Below are 19,667 nucleotides of genomic sequence, written 5' to 3'. Positions count from 1 at the left end.
TCTTTTTGCCTTTTTGACTATACATAGTGCTATACTTCTTGTCCTCAAAGAATCAGTGACTATCAGGTTTCTTTCTTCTGTAGTTTCTGAAGTCATTTAGATGCAATACTGTGTGTGTATAATTAGTATTATTTTTCCCATATGCATGACCTTATATCTTTCAACACTGAATTTCGTCATAAGTGAGTATCCACTCTACCTAGTGAGATGAATTTGTAACTTTTTAAACTTATTTCTATTTTTTACTACCATTTAAAATTTGTGTTTAGTCGAAAAAGATTGTGGAGATTTTCCGTGGTCAGTGTGTATATGATAAATAGTTCAAATCCCAACATGCATTTATACAGAATAGCCACTAGTAATATATTTCTGTTGGGAAAAAATTACCATTTAACCCTGCCCTTGGTATCACATTTTTCTAACCAGCTGCTAAAGGATTTTACTAGAAGATTGTTCTTATTGTAGTTTAGATTCTTCTAGGGGTTTGATGAGCAAACTGTTAAAAGCTTTTACGCCTACAAGTGCACTGCACCACTGGGTTGCATTAAAGCCCTCAATCCTTTCTTCATCTGAACCATTTCTGTGATTTGTCCACAAGCAGAGAAGTGAAATTTTAAACAATAAGTAAGTAAGAAGCAGCTACTTTATCTTGAGTTACCGTAAGTGCAATAGATCACTGCATTAATTAAAAGAAAAAAGTCAGGCCAATTCCCTTAGCAGCACAATTACAAATTTAATCTCACTTTGTTTATTAATATCTTGGTAATGGTAGTGAGTTGCTGGAGCTGTGGAAAGTAGCAGCAGCCTGTTTCTCCTTTCTTGGCTTGGTAAGAAAGGAGGCATACTGATAGAAAAAGGGGAGTACCCCTCAGCTTGGAATGGGGAACCAGGAAGTGATTATTTTTGTTAGATTCAAATTAATATGCTTTTCTCATTGTTCCTAAATTAAAAATAGAAAACACATTTTTGATAGGGCCTGAGTTCATTCCAGACCCAGTCACCTTTTTTATTTTTTTAATACTTTATTTTTACTGGTTTTACATTCCTCTAACTATGGCAGTGTCCCATTGTACCTCATTCTTTGTGCTCAGAGCTTTTTAAACATGAAGAAAAAAGGCAAGCTAGGTCCAAAAGAGTTTGTCACTAAAGTCAAGACAGGACAGAGAAAATGGAGACAGGAAAATGGATGGAAAATTAACCAGACACAGGCTGACAATGTAGTTATCAGCTTGGCAGTTATTGGAGTTGCTTTCTTGGAGGGTTTGAGGGAGAAGTCACAGAGAAGGAAGATTTTGAGAAAGGTATTGAGTTAGGCTTGCACAAGTTTTACAGAGTGAGCCTTTCAACAAGAAGGGACTGTACAGGAGATAATAGAGCATTTGAGAGTTTTGTCATGGTAGATAAAATGGGGACAGATGGTGATGAACTGTTTAGCTTATTACTGTCCTGGACTGTTTTTATTAATATTTGTAACAGAACAGAGTAAACTATACACAAAATCCCACACAGTTTCGCAGGAGAAGTCTGTATTTTTGTCTGCCCTGCATTTTACTGTATATTTACCATTACACCAGTTCACTTCTTGCTATTACTTTTGCTTTAAAATTCCAACAGTTCCTAGTTAGTCTTGAGATTTTTCTGACTATCAGACTCCTCTTTCCTGAGACTGATACAGTACATTCTCTTTTCTTGTATAGTCATGGTAACACCATTTGTGTGATAAGCTAATCTTTTTTCTTTCCCTACAAAAATAATTTCATCCTAGGTAATCATCATGGGAGCTTCCATCTGTTTTATGTTTTCCCTTTGGTTGTAGATCTCTTTTTCTTTAAGAAGGATGAAACATCAGATACTAGCTATGAAGTGTCTTTTCCGTGAATGAAGATGATCAAATATTTAAACCCTTTTTTTTCCCCCCAAAATTTACTTCAAATCTGAGAGTATGAGTGGTGGTGGTGATGTGAGGTACCACAGTTTTATGAGTTTCTTAAATCTTGTATAGCTAGAGCCTCTCGGGGATTGAGAGATTCAAGGAATGGATGAGATGCAGAGACTGCAGCACTGCAACACTTTCAGCAATATCTGAAAACTGCAGATGCTAAAAATGTTATATTCAGCTAAGGTTTACTTGACTGAGTCCAGTGGGTGTTTTTGTTCACAGTATAGAAGTCTGGCTGGTATCATTCTTTTCCTGTAACAGTTGTTTCAGATTTGAACTTTTCCCACAAGACCTATTTCCAGAATTAGATTCAGATTGAGAAATACTGTACAGCAGTTACTGTCTTAAAAAATAAATCTGCTTTAGCTTGATTATGGGACCAAAATATTGGAAGCGGAGCCATGCATGACTGCCACCTAAATGTACTGCCATCTAAGGATGAAAGGGGGAAAAATACCCATTTGACATTACCACTTGGATAAGCCTGTCTTTACAAAGGACTTCATTAAGTTGTTCATGTGTTAGGTGTGTCTGCAGGCGGTGATTTGAAGCAGAAGAGCGAGGTATCAGTCAGGAGGGTTGCAGAAATCCCTTCCTGTGCAGCATGAGTGGAGACAAGTGTTTGAAAATCTAGGAGAGGCTGGTGTAAAATTGTTGTCTGTGGTGGGAACCATCTTTTCATACTGAATAAGAGTTGATGAAGAGAAGGGCTTTGAAAGCACAAGTTGGTTATGCTTGATACAGTTGGCCTCTAGAAGCAGAAGGAACCTACATGAGAAAATATGCTCCTGTAACTTCTAGTTGAAGATAGTAAAAGATCCTTCTGGCAGAGGACTATGAGCTGGCTCATTGTGTTTTCCACAGAGGGAAAGTCACTGAATTAACAGAGAGGACAAGTAAAGTCTGTGGAGCAGTTATTTTTTTTTAAACTCATACCTTGAAGATACTCTACAGAAGGAATCTGGAAAATTTAAATTGAGGCTGTAGGCAAGGACTTGGAGAAAGGCTTGGTCTAAGACAGAGTCACAGGCCAGGGAAACAAGCTAAATACTCATGGGATCCACTATCATCAGGATCACAGATGCCTCACTGAGTTTGAAGGAGAAATCGGGAGTTTTGGATATGTTGTTTGTAATGCAGCTAAGCATAATTCAGGGGGAGACAGTGAGACTTTAGACTGAAACAGGCAGATCTGGGGGGAAAAAGGAAGGATATGCATCCAAGGCAATTCAATAGTTTAATGAATCACTATTGTAGTATCGGATTTAAGATCTTGTCTCTGACAGACCACTCCTGCTGAGAAGCAACTAACTCATGTGACTAATTCTCCTGAGATCAGTAGTGACAGAAAATAGGAGAAATGCAAGTCAATTTAAAATGTCTCGAGTGTGCAGTGTATATTCAGAGCTCCAGCACAGACTATACAGTATTACATAAACCAGATTGCTGTGTTACAGTGTCTCAATGAAACCACTCCAGACTGTTCTATGCATGTGAGGTGAACATTGGTCCTGATTTGTCAGCTGCCGTGAAATCTCTCTTAGTATTTTTTATTTATATGTTTAATCACCTGTAGCCTCTGATACTATAGTTCATATCACCTTCATATCCAAATAGTCCCTGTTAATTCAGTGGTGGTCCCCTAGGATTAAGGTGCTGTTGACCATATGTCAGTGCATTGGCAATTATCCCTTGATTATCAGACTGAAAGACATGAGAGTAAAATAGATTTAAGGTTCCAGAAGTGCAGAAACAAATGTAAATGTTACTTAATAATATGGTTACAAACTACAATACTGATGTAAACAACATGAAGACTGTGTCTGCTTACTGAGAGTTGTTTTTTTCCTTTTTTTTCCTCATCATTCATTTCTTAAGAAAATTGGCTAAAAAGCGGAAAGAGACATTGAGTAGTACTCGGCAGGAAATGACAGTGATGGTGAATTCAATGGATAAAAGCTACAATGAGCAAGGCACCAACTGTGATGAAGCTTTCTCTTTCATGGACACGCACAATCTAAATGGGAGATGTAAGTTTTTTTCTTTTTCTTTTCCTTTTTTTTTTTTTTTTGAAGGTGAAAGAAAGGTGCAAATGGTTTTTAAAATATTCCTCATTACTCAGTCATGGAAAATCCATGGGACCGAGAGTTTCCCACTGTGCAGCACATTACAGTGTCTATTCAAATGAGCAAGACAGTCAGACATCAAGAATAGACTTCTTTAAAAATAATAAGGATAATTGAGCTTTTTTCTGTCCATCCTTTTCTTCTGTAGACGAGCAGTGACATTACTGAAACAGTAGTTCTACCTTTCTCCAATCCCCATTGTGTTAAAAATTTTATATCCCTCATGCTGTCCCAAGTCCTTCAAATGCTTCCTCTGCTCAGTTCTTTCTGGTAGTATAAATTTATTTTTTAATGTAATAACTTAATAATGATAATCTGAATGTCTTATTATTTCCAAGTCTAGATTATGCTCTTTCTGTTGCTTTTGCAAAGGAAAAATTCAGTGGATTTATCTATTCTGCAGTTTCATAAGAGATTCTCTGATATCCTGGGTCTTCTTGGATCTATCCTGAAAATAAATAAGATTTGGGATACAAAATTTCCTCTTAGAATTTTAGTCAAGGTCTCACTCCTGTCAGAGGGTTAGCATTAAGCAAAGACCATGAAAAAACAGTAGTTTTTAATAATTGTTTAAAAGAATTACTAGGTTCAAAAAGTTTTTTGGATTTTGTTCTTAAGGAACCTCGGGGGTTTTTTGTATGCCAGTGGTTTTTAACGTCTTCAGAATTTGTCAAAGATTAAATTTTGTTTCAAGTACTAACAGTATGCAAGGCCCAACTCCCACTCCTTAATAATATGCTTAAGAATTTATCTTTGATGAGCTCAATTGTACAAACACTCTGTGAGGTTTATACAGTGAGACTTTTCTCAGCAGCATTAGGCTCAGAATTTGCAATGTTAATTTGCATTTGAGTTACTTTTGAAATTGATTTGAAATAGATCTTTCAAATCAGACTTGCCTTTCTGCTGAAAATATACCCTTGCAGTTAATGAGATTGCTTATTTCTGTGAAGAGATCAAGAGGTTTTCCTTCATCTTGCATCATCATGATACAGTTTTCCAGTGGTGCTACTGAATGGTCATAACTACAAATGAAGCTGCAATGAGTTCCAGGGCCAAATCCTCTTTATGCAAACCACCTCAAACCTATTTGAAATTATTGCCATAACAAGTTTTTTATACCACTCAAGGGTTAGAACCTCTAATCAGACTTTCCATGAGAAACATGGTCACCAGAAGTAGCACACTGACAGTCTTCAGGAATGATGTTTGTATGAGGCCTTGTACTCAAGAGATTCAGAACATTTCTGCTTCCTATGAAAGTTCATTATCCCACCTGCATTCTGTACCTAGCAAGTTTTATTAGCTGCAGCAGCCCTGATCTCAGCTAATCTCTGCATCCATGACCAAAAGAAATGTCACTCTGTTCTGGCCATAAAGGAAATTGTAGTCTCCTCATTCTGGAGACATAATCAAAGGAACATGGTCTCAGATATATTAATTTATATGATAAATTATAAAAAGATGGATGAAAGATCGTATCTTCCTCAACTCTGTTTTTCTTCATACATTACTGTTAGTCTGTTTACAGGTATCCAGAATATGCTTACGTTCACTGATCAGACTGAATTTGAGCTGTGTAGACAAGCAACTAAGGCTGAATTTGCAAGGAGCTTTGCTTAAAAGGCTCTAATGACTCTTTTGGCTGAACATCCTGTAAAATGTTGTGATTAACTCCCACCTGTTAAATGTATCTGTGTTTACAATGGCAATTTGCATGATATTTGTATACCAGGGACAAACTGAACTTAATTTGTTCCATCAGGCTTTCCCATTGGTTTTCCAAATGGTTCAGTGATTAAATACCAATGCAAGCATTGGTCTATGTATCACTCCTGAAAACTGCTGTTAACAAAGAGAAATATTCAGGGTCTGTTAGTATCTCTGTGCACATTATACACCTGTCTAAACAAATCAAATAAAAAAAGGAGAGGAAAAAATGCACTATAGTAGAATATTTGCATAGAGTATTTACAGTGTTATAAGGAAAACTTATTAATGATCAAAGCTGCTGTCAAAAACACCTCTTGTCATTGTGATGTCTTGTTTCAAGCATCACTATTCAGTCTAATCTTGTGATTTAAGAAGCATATTTCCCATCAGCGATCAAAATGCTTTCTCCAATGACACTTCTTTTTAGGGAATTGATCAAATTCAGTGAGCTATTTCATTCACTAGACTTGCCTGGTTTTCCCTAGGTCCTGATTCCAGTGCAAGAAACACAACAGGATGAACTCTAAGCCAGGTCAATCCCATGTGCTGAGTCACTCAGCTTAAGTAGCTGTGTATCATTTCTCTGTCTCTAACCAGCTTTGTTTCTCTTTGCAGCTGTATCTTCACCATCTTCATTTACAATGAAAACTAACACATTGAGCACAACAGTGCCTAATTCTTATTACCCAGGTAACCAGTTTTTTTCTTGGTTTCCACCCTCTGTAGACATTTCCATAATACAAGCATACATATTTATGTTATTATACTTCTTGCCATCAACTTTTAATGCATATATAAGAAACATACTGGTTGCTAACAGTAGCTTTCTGAAAGAAAACTCAGGAACGTGTATCAATCATTTACTGTTCTCTCTCTTTTTACCTTTTCTGCATTGACCTGCTTATGATGTATGACAGATCCATTTGTGCCAACTGCAATTTTAGGTGAGAACATTTCCCTTTATCAAAGTTTATTGCTGAAATAATTTCGGAAGTTGCAGTTCTTGGGGAGCAGAGAATCATATCCAAAATGCTGGAGCTTTATGCTAAAAGGAGGGGTGGTAGACTTGGCTACACTGAGGTGCTAAGGACAATTATCAGGCTTCATTACTACTGTCATAGTGCAAGTCAGGGGAGAAAAGAGAGAAGTAATTTTAACAAGTAGATTTGAAAGGAAATGTTTATGCATGTATTTGGAGTGACACAAAAGAATTTGATTATTGCAGCAATTTAAATAGTTTCCCTCATTTTTTTTCTGTTTTATCTCAGAACGGAAGATGTCACTTCTTAAAAATAACTTTTTTTCGTAATTAGACTATTCAGAATACAGGAAGTCAGACAAAATACAATTTCGGCCATCTACCAGCTATCATGTCTTCTGACAATTCTGCAGAGTTTCTGACATGCTTGTCAAAGTGAAGTTTCAGAGAGGAGACGGTATTTTGAACAGCAAAATGCTAACATGACACTTTGAGTATATAGTTTATTATGCATCAGGTGCCTCAGGGATGAAATAAAACAGAACTGTAGGTTAAAAACGTATAGTTAAAATGTAGAGTATTTCCACTCAGAATTTAGGAAAATCTGCTATTGTCCAATGTCAAAAAGAGAGAGGTTTCTGCACAGTGGTAAAGAGTAAGCATGAGACACTATTGCATTTTCAGTGTTTAACTCTAACCCCTTTGTGGCTTGTATTTATATATACCTCCTTCCTATGCTAACTCAAACTAAACAGGGGCAATTTTTAAAAAATAATTCAAAATATAACCGTGCACTATAGCAAGAATTCAAACTCCTGTGTTAAGCCTGTCTATTTACTCATTTTCCAATTTATATTTTCACAGCAAATATTTTCCTTTCTCCTCCTTTTTTCTTCCAATCACTGTAAAAGATTTAAGACCCTTTAACTGATTTCTGGCCTTAAACTGTAAGTTAAACAGGCTTACATAGAAGTAGAATGAGGCATATAAAAGTAAAAATTTAGGAAGGTGATCTCAGAAATTTGTTATTGTGAAAGAATATTTAGTGCAGTGCACTTCAGTGTGATAACTTTGAGACGGAACTTTGCTGGTTTTATACATTATGTAAATCTGGAAGAAGGTAATGCTAGTGACTGTAACAATGTAATAATCTGCATGCAAATGAAATTTGCAGTGCCTTTTAACTGCCTGAGATGTTAGATTTTTTTTGTGTGCTTTAGCATTCATTCAACGCTTCATCCAGTAGATGTTCTTTCTGACCTTGTGGGTGGGCAAGGAGAAAAGTGCTATTATCAGGAGAAAAACTTTGAGATTTCCTGTCTGTATTACTAAGTTTTAGTTAATGGTTTCTTTGGTTATTTTTGTGATCCTTTGCTATATAACAACAATGGTAAAATTATTTGTTAGCTTTTTTCTCCCCAAAGAAATAAGCTCTAAGCAAGTAATTCAGGCATCAGGCAAACACATACTGGGAAAAATAAATTCCCTGATTTTAATAAGTCTGTAAGATCTTTTAATTAGTTCACTGTGTATTTTATGGTCTACTACAACAAACCTGTGCTTACTCATCTCAGAAAACATTTTGATTATTTCACTGCATAAAATAAATATTTTTGTAATTTTACATGTTAAAAATTTAGTACCATTTTATGAACAGTGCTCCATTCAGATCTCTCTCCCAATCTGTGTTTATGACTGTCTGCTCAGGAATAGTGCTGTATCTGAGGTAAATCAAATTAACTGTGCTTGAGTTGGTGGAGGAGTTATTAACAAAGTATGCAGGGTTTTAATTGCAACTAATACCTGCTCTTGCTGTCTTCCAATGTCCAAAGAAGTTGTGTTAAACTGCAGGGTCAAGCCTGTAGTTAGAATTAAATTACCTTCTCAGTGTGACCTCCTGGAAAAGGTGCAAGTCTAGAAAACAGCTGAGTTCAGTTTTAAAAATCTGCTAGAAAAGCCATGGCACCCTTACAGTTTCCAGATCTATGTACAACAGGATCTTTGAACTATTCATGTGAATTAGGAACTTTTTAGCCAATTAAAAAAAAAAAAAAAAGCCTGGTAATTAGTGGTGAGCTCTTTAAATGATGCAAAAGGCAACAGTCCGGCTCCTTAGTTTCAGATTAAGAAATCTTCTTCCATTTGAGGGAAAACGCTCATTATTAGCCTACTAACCTAAGAAAAAGCCTGAAATTTAAAAAAAAAAAAATTAAGCCAAAACTTTGCATAACAGTTGCTAAATTTGTAGTATCTGAGCATGAGAGTAGATTTTGTTTGTCTGATGTCATCCATGTGCATATTTCTGAAACTGAAGACGGAAAAGAGTCTCAGCCCAGAAAAGATACTGGGCTGGGTTTCCAGATGCCTTCCGTGCTGGTAATTCTAACTAGTAAATAAATGTATTATTTAGTAAGTGTTGTATAGCTCTGCGGGAATAGATAAGCATAGAGTAGGACAACTGCAGCTGTAGGAGTATTTAAGCTGGACAGACTTCCCATTTCATATGGACCCTGCACCTGAAGAAGCTTGCCCTTTGAAAAACTCATAGCCTGAAGAGCTCGTGCTACAGTGCTCAGAGACAAAGTAAAAAACTGTAATAGATGTGGCTCCTAATGTCATATAAACCAAGGATTAAAAACACTTTATTTAAAACAACATAAGAGATAACTCCTGCTGTACTAATGCAGCTATGAGAGATAAGGAAACAGAGAGAGGAAAATGAGTCTAAAACTAGGGAGCTTGCAGGAAGGAGATTCATAAGTATTAAACTGATGCTGTTGTAGTAAAAGACCTTGACAACTTTGTCTTCATGTTAGTTACTAACAGTCTGTGTTGCAAAGAATTTTGCAGTTTGCAAAAAGGAAAAAAAACCCTCAAATTTTCTAATCTGTTTCTAAAATTGAAATAGGCAACTCAAAAAATCATTATCAACTTTCTACACTTTTTTTTGTCTTTTGTGTCGTAGCCACTTTGTAGTTTCCAGGTGCCATTTCAGCAGCAACATACTGTACCTACACTTGTATACCACGCTTCATGCCATGCATCCCAGGGAGCTTTGCAGTATAATTTTAGATCACATCAGACAAAAGTTGTAAAATTTTAGAACTAAAAGATTAATCCCTTTCTTCTGCACTAGAACAGATAGTAGACTGACAGGAAAGGAAGTGAAATGGCCATACTCATACCCATACATCTTTCTCTGCTGTTTCTGGTTTAGGTGTCAATGCACAGTTCATGTTTACTGTATGCTTAGTGAGGACCAGATTTCATGTGTGTTAGCGGGAATTGAGAGGACCTCAGACCACCCTTGAAATTTGATTCATTGAGCTTTTTGGCTTTAATATCAATTTTCAGTAGTATAGCTAAGATCAGAATCTCACCTTTAACAAAGTCTGTTAGTGTTTCTGGTGCGTACATAAGAATCTGGTGCCTTTTCATAAAGAGTATTTATGGAACTTTCTGCTGTAATATATCTAACTTATGAATGTGGAAATTCTATTTTAATGCTTCCCATTCATAGAGCTTATTTTACAAAGTAATATTTTTGATAAATACCTTATTTTACAAACATTTTACAGATTTAATACTTTTATTCAGTCTGCAGTCAGTGAAGAATAGCTCGAGTAATTCAAAGCACCATATTAACAATTTTGGTTAAAACTGAAAAACTCTGAGATACATAAAACTATTATTTGAGTGAACAGATAAAATATTTATGATGATTCTTGGACCTTAGAATTTGGGGTGGGTTTTTTTCTCTTGTCAAGTCTGAACAAATTTTTAGAATTCCATCTAAACAGAAAGAAAGTCATATTGCTTCCTTAGGTAGAGAGTACTTTCACATCTACTTACTATTAAGTACAGGTTTTGCTCTCAGTTCCAACTGTGTGAATTGACTCATAGTAAGATACCTTGATTTCAGTACATCTAATTTGTACTGTGAAACTGAGATCAGAATCTGACTCATTTAGGAAATCATTCTGTAAAGACTAAACTAAAAACAGAAAATTACCTGTAATTATTAATGTAGTACTGTTGCTTATGCCCTGTTTCCTTTTTCTCCTCCTCTTTTTTTCTCCTGATATGTACCTTCTTAAAAGTGCCAATCAATGGTAAGTTGCCCATTTGCCCCATGGAAGAGATGTGGAGGGTTGGGAGAAGTATGTGTCTCGTACAAATTTTAACCAGCCCACGGGGGTCTCCTGTTTGTTGGCTTGCATGTCAGTTGACACATAACATTCCATGCCTAATGTGGTGGCTCATGACACACTGTGGTCCTAAAGCATGTTCAGCAGTCAGTCAAGACATTTTTCCCTACCAGATGATCCTTTGCATTTGTCCTCTCGTAGTTTGTCTCCAAGTGTTGTTTTCAGATCTACATTTCCATTGCAGTCCTAGCTTGATGAAACCATAAGCCATTTTGTGCATCTTTTTATTTTGCTCACTCCAAACATTTGCTCTAAATTTGCAGTGTGAAATACAGCACTTTAGTAATCTATGAAGAATACAAGTCCAGTTTCATTCCATGGGACTTGTTGAAGTTTCATAATGAAACTTGTATTCAGTTTAAAACCAAATGCCTGTTTTAAAATTGGTTTGCAATCAGCCTAGCAATATTTAAAACAATATTAGAGTTTGGACTGCTCTGCAATGCTTCCATTGTAGAACTATGGACTTTGCCTCATTCCAATCAGTCTTGCAATTTCCGTGTGTAAACTGCTCCATGGATTTACTGTTCTTCTGGTGTAGCCTTCACAGACAGAACCAATGCTGATGGTGTCAGATTTCTGCCATTCCTCTAGAAATCACTGTAGTTTCTTTTAACAAGTGAAAATGAGCCAGTACATGATGAGATACTCTTTTTCTAGATGAAACCCATACGATGGGCAGTGACACAAGCAGCCTGGTCCAATCCCATACCTACAAGAAGAGAGATCCAGTGGATGTTCCCTACCAGACCGGACAGCTCCATCCAGCCATCCGTGTAGCTGACTTGCTGCAGCACATCACCCAGATGAAGTGTGCAGAAGGCTATGGATTTAAAGAGGAGTATGAAGTAAGTGTCACGTCTAAGGATCTAATTATTGTGTCCTCTGCACTGTTGGTTGTGTGTGTCCGCTGCCTGTACCAGAGAACAGGAAAAACAGTTACTCAACTGAGTCAGCTGCTCTGAGGAAGGATGTTGAATGGAAAGCATCACCTGCTCATCATTACAATGAGCAAATGTTCTGATTGTAACCACCAAAATGAGGAGTGAGGTATAATAAGGTTTCTTGGAAATCGCTGTATAATTCTGTTTGCATGAAGCTTTGTATTCAAAGAAGCAGGTCCCAGAACTTTTACTGTTGAAGAATATAGCTTTTTTCCAAAGTTCTACATCACAGATTGTCTAATTACAGTTACTCTGTAACACGATGTTAGCTTAGAAATTAAGTTCTACAAGCAGTATTTCTTGGGATAATAGTGTCTGCTATGGAGAGGAAGTGCACACATCTTCAGAGAGGTCCACACAGCTGTAAAATTTATTCTGTGGTGCCTGAGCCATTTCCGACTTGCTGGAGGCTCCCTCTAATCCGTATTATTTTTAATATGAATTTATAGTCTGTCTTTTTCTTTTTTTTCTTTCTTTTTTTTTTAAATTCAACTTCTGTTTTTTCATTTCATGCTAGACTGACTTGTTCCTCCCTGTCATCATCTTAGCTTTGAAGTCAGGACCACTGCATCCTGGCAAATACTGTAGGAATGAAGCACATTGCACTGGAGATCCTGGCTTCCTTGTGAGATGAGTCAGTTTGCTAAGTGAAAAAAGCAAAAAACTAACAGAACTTGTTCTCATGCCCAAAAATGAGGGTAGTATTATTCCTGACTTCAAAAACTTAGTTTTGCTAAAGAGTCACAGGAATACACCACTCCTCATCCAAATCAGATATTTGAATGAACAGAAACTTACCAACCTGGGTTGCTTGTCTAATATGAGGGAGGATTTGAGACCCTTTAAAATCTGCTTATGTGAAAGATTTAAATTGCTAGAGGAAAACAATACATGTCCTTTGTCCATTTTTCTCTGTTGTTTAGCTTAGATTTTAAGGAGTTTATTCTCGTGAATGATTCTCATGTACAGAAACACTAATATGGTTGATGTCTACAGTAACTAGTTCCTTGCAGATTACAATTCAATGGATTTGGACCCACAAAATCAAGTAGCACAAATGTATTACTTCCCAGAGGAAAAATACATAAGATTGATCTTCAGGTTTTGGCTATAAATAGTCATAATTGTCAAATAGTGTATGAGGATTTATGAGATAATTCTAATTGATCAGGTAGAAAAATGCACTATTTAAGAACTTGTGGGGTCTGATCTGTGGGCAGACTTAAAGCTTTCACCTTCAATATACTCTGTTAACCTTTGATACATGATATGAACTATGATTCAAGACAGTGTGATTAGATTTTAAAAAAATTGTTTCATGTTTTGTGCTCTAGGAAGCAAATAATGATCACCAGCAGCCCAGTCCTCCATTTCCAGGTGCAGGCTACACCTAACAAAGCCTGTTTCTGCTTCTGTGTGTGTTAGTGTCCATTTGTCCAGTTGAGGAACTTGTCCAGATTGCACTGCATCTCCAACCCAGTAGAAAGCCCTAAATTTCTCTTCCATAGGAACAGACTGTGAGAAATCACAGGAATGGATGTAAATGGATCACACTGTCATGTGACTCCAACATAGCCAGTGAGAAGCAGGATGATAAAAATTCAGTTTTAACTCTGTCTTCTCAAAGGCGAAACTGTTAAAAAAATCTATTTTCATTCTTTTATGTGGTGGAAAGAGAGGAAGGAGGAAAAACAGCAAAAGTAATTTAAATTACTTCCACCCTCTAGGGCAAGAAACAGTTCCTCTTTGGGCATACACAGGTGTGCACTGCCCTGGAGGCTCAATATCCCATGCTTAAGTTTTAAAGGTAGGAACTAATGTATTCACTGATGCAGGTCCTTCAGGGTGACTAATACAATTACTAGTACATTGCTGAGTTTTTAGAAGTGTGCATACTGCTTGTGTTTTACAAGAGGTGGTGTTATTTTTAAACTTCACGGTTTGTCATGCCAACTTCATGTTATAAAAATTGCTTAAATATATAATTGTTTAAACTGGTATTTGTAGTATTAGATTTCCAAAACCCATGCTTCGGGCCACTTCCAAAGACATTTTTTCCCCTAAAATGTAGAAAACAATTCATTCCCAGAAGGACCTAATCACTTGTCAACTTTCATTTGTGTGGCTGACTTAAACAAGTTTGTTCCTGTGAGGTTTTTTCTGCGACTGTTATTTAAAAGTGATAGAATTAAAAATTCTTGTCTTTGGAAAAGATTTGCTCATCAGCCAAAACCCTTTATACCAGTATTAAGCCTAGAGGAAAACTACAATTAATTTATTTAAAAAAAAAAAAAAATCAAGACCGTAAAATGGAATTTATAGTGCAACCAATGACATGGCTTTTTAACTACAGTGGATCAAATGATGCTGCTGAGAAACAATTTCCAGGAAAATCACTTAATTTTCAGCCTACCAAGCTGATGGATGGCATCCCATTACAGACAGTAGGTGTAGTCATGATTAATGCCAGTAGATGCAATACATCAGGGTGCAGTTTGTTAATAGTGGCAGGGAAAGAGGACTTAAAATAGTGAAGCTGCATCTGAAAAACTCCTCTTTATGTATGGAAATTGTTAAAATCAGAATGAACTACAGCTAGCCTTATATTTGAGGGTTTTTTTCCCTTGAGCTACTGCAGTACTGCTGTTTTTCCTCCATACGCAATGAATGGCTGCCCTATATATTCAAGCACTGCAAAGGTTGCAAATCTCTTTGTTTACATTTCTGTCAGACTGATACTGTCCTCTTTACAAATTTGAACTAGACAACAAAAGAATTTTTTCTTTATATGTTATCAGAAGGATAAATGTCCAAATGAAAAGGAAGAAATAGTTTGACAGGGGATTTGTTTTGAATGAAGTCTCATAGATGGTTTTTGCTCTAACAAGACAGCAGGATTATATAGTCTCACCAGGGAAAGAGTTTGATTCAAGAGAAATTCACACAGGATTCACTCTGAAAATAAATCTGTGAAACAGAACAGAAAGTAAAGTAGCATATTGCCCATTAGGAGCGCTTCAGAGGAGTGCAAGGATACAGAGCACTTGCTTTCATGCGTAGTTTTAAGGACTTTCAAATAAAACAGTAATTAGGGCCACTATTCTCAATAATTAGGTAGATAGTTCACCATCTAAGCACATACATGTAGTTTTAAGTCCTATTGGTGTCATGCACAAGTTTTTGGTGTAGCATAACTGACACAAAGGATAAAGGGTAAAAAATCATCTTTGAGCAGTGGCAAGGCTGGTACTTTCTCACTGCTCAGCTCTCCATTAGCGTTTACCCGCTTGGGATACTGAGTGTCTGTAGCTCCCAGGACATGGGCCTTGGAGGAATACCTTGCTTTGCAGGATTTTGCCTTTTATCTCTCCTGGGAGAAGGCTCCTGTTCCTGCCAGCAGGATCAGGCCCTGGCTCTTGGCTGGAGCAACCAATACTGTGCTGATCTGTGCTTGAAGAGCCATAGCACAGGCAGACATGTCCTTAGGGCCACACCAGTAGTGAGCTGACTGCCTGCTTTCCCATCTGTTTGTCGGGTGTGGAAGGAACATGAATGCAGTTCCCTAAGCTTAAGGGCTTAAAAGCAGACCTTCATTTGCAGCCTAGTGGAGTGCAAATGAGTGGCATTGCACAGAAATCCTTAAACTTGGGGAAATTTACACACGGCTAGTCTGCAGTGGATCTTTAAAATCCTTTCTATCCCCTGCCAGACCCTTAAGAAAGGAGAGATTTTAGCTTGGTTCCAGTGGTGTTAGACTGACAGGATAACATTGGCCTGATTTCCCAGGCACCCCTGCAGTAATTGTGGGTTATTTAAGCTGTTCCCCAGTACTACACCATGGGAGAGCTTTTACTGGTCATGAAGGAGCCTCGTTGCTCATCTTCTTTCTGCATTAAAGAAACAACCTAAATAGAAAAGGGAAAAGTGGTCTACACAATTCATCACTTCTTCCTGTTGTCTCCATTTGGGTTTAGACTCAGTACTTTCACAGGGATTTCACTACATCCTTTCTCAAAAACATCCGTCTGTCAAAAGGCCATAAATCCAAGTTACGAGTTCATCTGCGTCCTAAACAGATCAATTAGGCTGCTGGAGGCCAGAATTGCTTGGAATAGTTAGGGAAGAAACAGATAAATTCATTAAGGTTTTAAAATTTCAGATAAGTTTTATTTTTAACTCTATTTTTGGATCAACTTAAATTGGTTACTACTCAGTGTAAGGTGGTTCTTTCCCAAATTGAGGTTAGTTGGCATACGACAGTTTCAAATCGATTTTAGAGTGTCCACACAGGAGCTTGGACTGGTTTAACAAAATTGATTTAAAAACACACCTTTAATTAAACCAGTGCAACTTTGTGTAGATAAAGCCTTGAAAAATCAATTTCACATTATGTTCCATGACAGGGAGTTCTGAGCTTCCATTATCTTCAAACCAGAGGTTCCTTTGAAAAGCCAGGATTTGCAAAGGGTATCCTGCTCAGATCAGCCTCACTTACTGTCACTAACAGGACTGTGTCAATAATATAATTTAAAAAAGGTTCCTCCATGTGGCTTTATCTTCAAGGCTTTCTTCCCCACTGTCTCTCTTGTCTTCCCTCTCCTCACTTCTGTCCAACACATCCTTTCTCATGATTTTCTAGCAGTTAACTGTTTCAGTCAGGAAATTATTTTGTATCATTAAACCAATACTATATCAAATACAGTAAAGTTATATACTGTCAAGATAAACTGCACTGAATACATTCCTTCTGTGCTGATGTGTTGCACCAATGTAACCAGTGTATTAATGTCTAAATCATCATCGTTAAATAGATGAATACAGGCTCAGAGTGCTTGTCAAGGTCAGGAACATGAAATATATTATCTAATATGTGTTAAACAATTCATTTCAGTTTAGCACCTCTTAGCACCTATTACAGATTGGGAAAAGTATTTTAAAATAGGTTATCTGGCCATGGTCATTGTTCAGCTAAACCCTGGGGGATTGTGGTCAAAGGTGATCATAAAAAAATGGATAATTTGAAGAGGATTTGGAGATGAGTGTTGAAAATAATAGGGGGTATGAAAGAAAGTCTGTCTTAATAGCAGTTTATTCATTGAAATGGAACTTCAGAAGATATGCTAATGTAGATATGCTGAGGTAGATGTGCTATAGTCAGTGAAACTCAATTCACTGAAAAAATATCATTGGCCAGTGTAATATCTGGGGTAAATACAAAATGGTTTTAAGAAACGAAATAGTGAAAAAAAGCTCTCTAAAACGAGTAGAAATAACAACCCTTGTTTATGGAGGCAGAAAGTATTGCAGACAAGCAGGAAATCTTTCATGGAGAATGTTTGCCACATAGGTGCTTATTTTGGGTTTTGTTTTCTCCAAACCACTGTTAGATTATGGTCTGACTTGGAAAGAAGTCTGAAATTTCCATTTTTCACTGTCATGAAAAGCTATAACAGACTGGAATCCTGTCACTCAGACCCAGTCTCCAGTCGCATTTTTTCTTTCTCTTTGGTTTCAGCTGGAAGACAAATATGTTGCCACATGACACTTTCAAGCCCTGTGCTTCTGAGGCTCTGTTCTGAAATGTTGAAAATAGTAGGAAAAACAAGTTGTTGGGGTTTTTTTAATGTTATGTTAATATAACTACTGGTAGGACCCAGCTGACCCTGGTTTTTTTGTGCAGGTGCCTTGTGACTGCAACCAACCTTTCTCACCTCCAACCTGCACATTTTTATTACATCTTTTTCTCTGATTTTATCTGATGTTCTGCAACACCAGCTGAGACAGTCAGTACCACAATCAGTGCAGGTTTTTTTCTATCCCAGAAGACAGAAATTACACAGAAAACAGAAAGACTCTGGAACACTGGGTGGGAATAGGGACATTAGACCACAGTGTAAATACAGGAAGGACAGCATCTGTGTCTTCAAGAATCAGGAGCAGGTAACTGTTTCTCTCTTTCTATCTTTGTAATAAGGAGGGAAAACTCATTATGGATTATAAACATAACAGATAGAAGTAAAATAGCAGGAACTTGTCCAGTGAAAATGGCATGGAAAGGTGTTAGAAATATTCATCCATAGAGATCACTGCTTCTTATTTTTCAAGTTTCACCTGTTAAGGTGGTGCTCAGAACAATCACCTGAATGCTCAGTTCAATCATTAATCTTTAATACTGGAAATTTGCAGTGGTTTGATTAAGCCATTTATTACTATATAAATGTTCTCTCATGTACAATGAAGGATAACCCCAAGGAATGGGGACATAGAGGTCCTTTATTACGAGGCAGGTATCCCTCCTTCATCAAAGAACTTTGTTCAGATGTAACCAGTTTCTTCACATTGCTGTGCGATCTGCAAAAGCCTTCCAGCAGTACCAGGTAACTTATTCCTGGTTGTGATTATCCCAGACTCTTGGGCGCTGGAAGACTTGGCTCGATGGAGATCATATGTAGGGAGGTAGAAAGAAGTAATGAAAATGAGCAGCTGCCTTATCCAGAAAGCGTGTTTTGGTTTTTAAATCCTAAGGTGCTCCAGATCAATACCAAATTGCTGAAATAAAGTAATCCCAAACCTGAAACTGCACTCACTGGTGAGTAGCCTATGTTAGTAGCAACAACTTCCCAGTGCATGTAATGTCCATTTAAGTCTTGTAGAAGAGTGGGTGATTTCCAGTTGTTGATCAGCAAGTATCAGTTGTCAACAATGTTAACTGTATGGCAGTTAATAGAAATTTGTTTGGGGGTTTTTTTCAGTTTAGAGGAAGAACACTTATATTGCTGAACGTCTGTTGTTGTCAGCAAGTTTTATGCAATTCTAAACCTATCCTTTATCACCCTGAATTTCTCTTCTGAACAGATTCCACGTGGATGAGAAGTGCTGTCACAGTGCTTAATATCATTCACATGACACTGTCTTTTATCACAGTGCATTTGACTGCCCACTGATCAAGATGTCCCACAACTTTCTAAATCACTGTTTCCCTTTCCTACTCTTCCTAAATGCATTCTCCTCCAATTTAAATAAAAGTGCATGTATATGCAGAAACAGCTCTCTAATTTGTTTTGTTTAAGCAGGCTTAATTAGAATTTATTCTTATCACAGAAAATAGATTTAGGCGGGTCATGGCTTCATTAGACGGGCTTTGTGCTTTTATCTGTTTGAATAGTAAAATTGCAGAGGAGTATGGACTAGAGCACTTGCAATATCCTTAGCATTACTCTCCATGGGGTGTAGGCAGCTGTTTGCTCATGCTGTGATTCAGCTATTTTTGGTACTGATCAGTCTGTGATTTACTTGGGTATGGACCTCTTGTTTTCTTCTCAGTAGCCCAAACAGTCTGAACTGTGTGTGATCTCAGGCAGCACCGACACCTAACAAGAACAAGGATGCCTAATTCAGCCAAATGCTTTTCTTCATGAAAGTCTACCAGACTCAGTCTTGCATGTAAAATTTAGACTGTGTCCTAAGGAAAGCCTGGTAGTTTTTAAGTGCATCTTTCATGACCATTGTATCCCTCTAAGCAGTTAAAACAGAGACTGGTGGTATTGATCCGCTCAGAAAAATGTTGGTCCACTCAAAAGTCGTGAGATATAGATTGTTAAGCTGATCAATTGGATGGATAAACGAGTGCAGGTTGTTCTTATGTAGGAACTCTGGCAGCTATTTCAATCATTCTCTGCTTTCACTGAGTCTGGTAGTCCTGGTTCATGCTGAGGCAAACATATGAATGAGTACAAAATATGTCAGCAAGAAAAAATG

General features: G+C 37.2%; 1 protein-coding gene across 9 annotated transcripts in view; it reads left to right on the top strand.

The window, feature by feature from the left end:
* PTPRM (protein tyrosine phosphatase receptor type M) overlaps nt 1-19,667 on the top strand; it is a 445,877-nt gene that overhangs the window by 346,396 nt on the left and 79,814 nt on the right. For 4 of the 9 annotated variants that reach the window (XM_085052569.1, XM_085052573.1, XM_085052571.1 and 1 more), the window contains 4 exons: nt 3,818-3,969; nt 6,394-6,468; nt 6,696-6,722; nt 11,626-11,813. In XM_085052569.1, the coding sequence (XP_084908695.1) occupies nt 3,818-3,969; nt 6,394-6,468; nt 6,696-6,722; nt 11,626-11,813 (442 nt within the window). The remainder of the gene's footprint in view (nt 1-3,817; nt 3,970-6,393; nt 6,469-6,695; nt 6,723-11,625; nt 11,814-19,667) is intronic. The other 5 variants (XM_085052574.1, XM_085052577.1, XM_085052578.1 and 2 more) reach the window with 2 other exon arrangements.

This window comes from Lichenostomus cassidix, chromosome 2 (assembly GCF_008360975.1).
Source record: "Lichenostomus cassidix isolate B80296 chromosome 2, HeHo_3.0, whole genome shotgun sequence".
NCBI lineage: Eukaryota > Metazoa > Chordata > Aves > Passeriformes > Meliphagidae > Lichenostomus > Lichenostomus cassidix.
The sequence above is the reverse complement of the archived record's forward strand: the minus strand, read 5'-3'. Positions and strand labels throughout refer to the sequence as shown.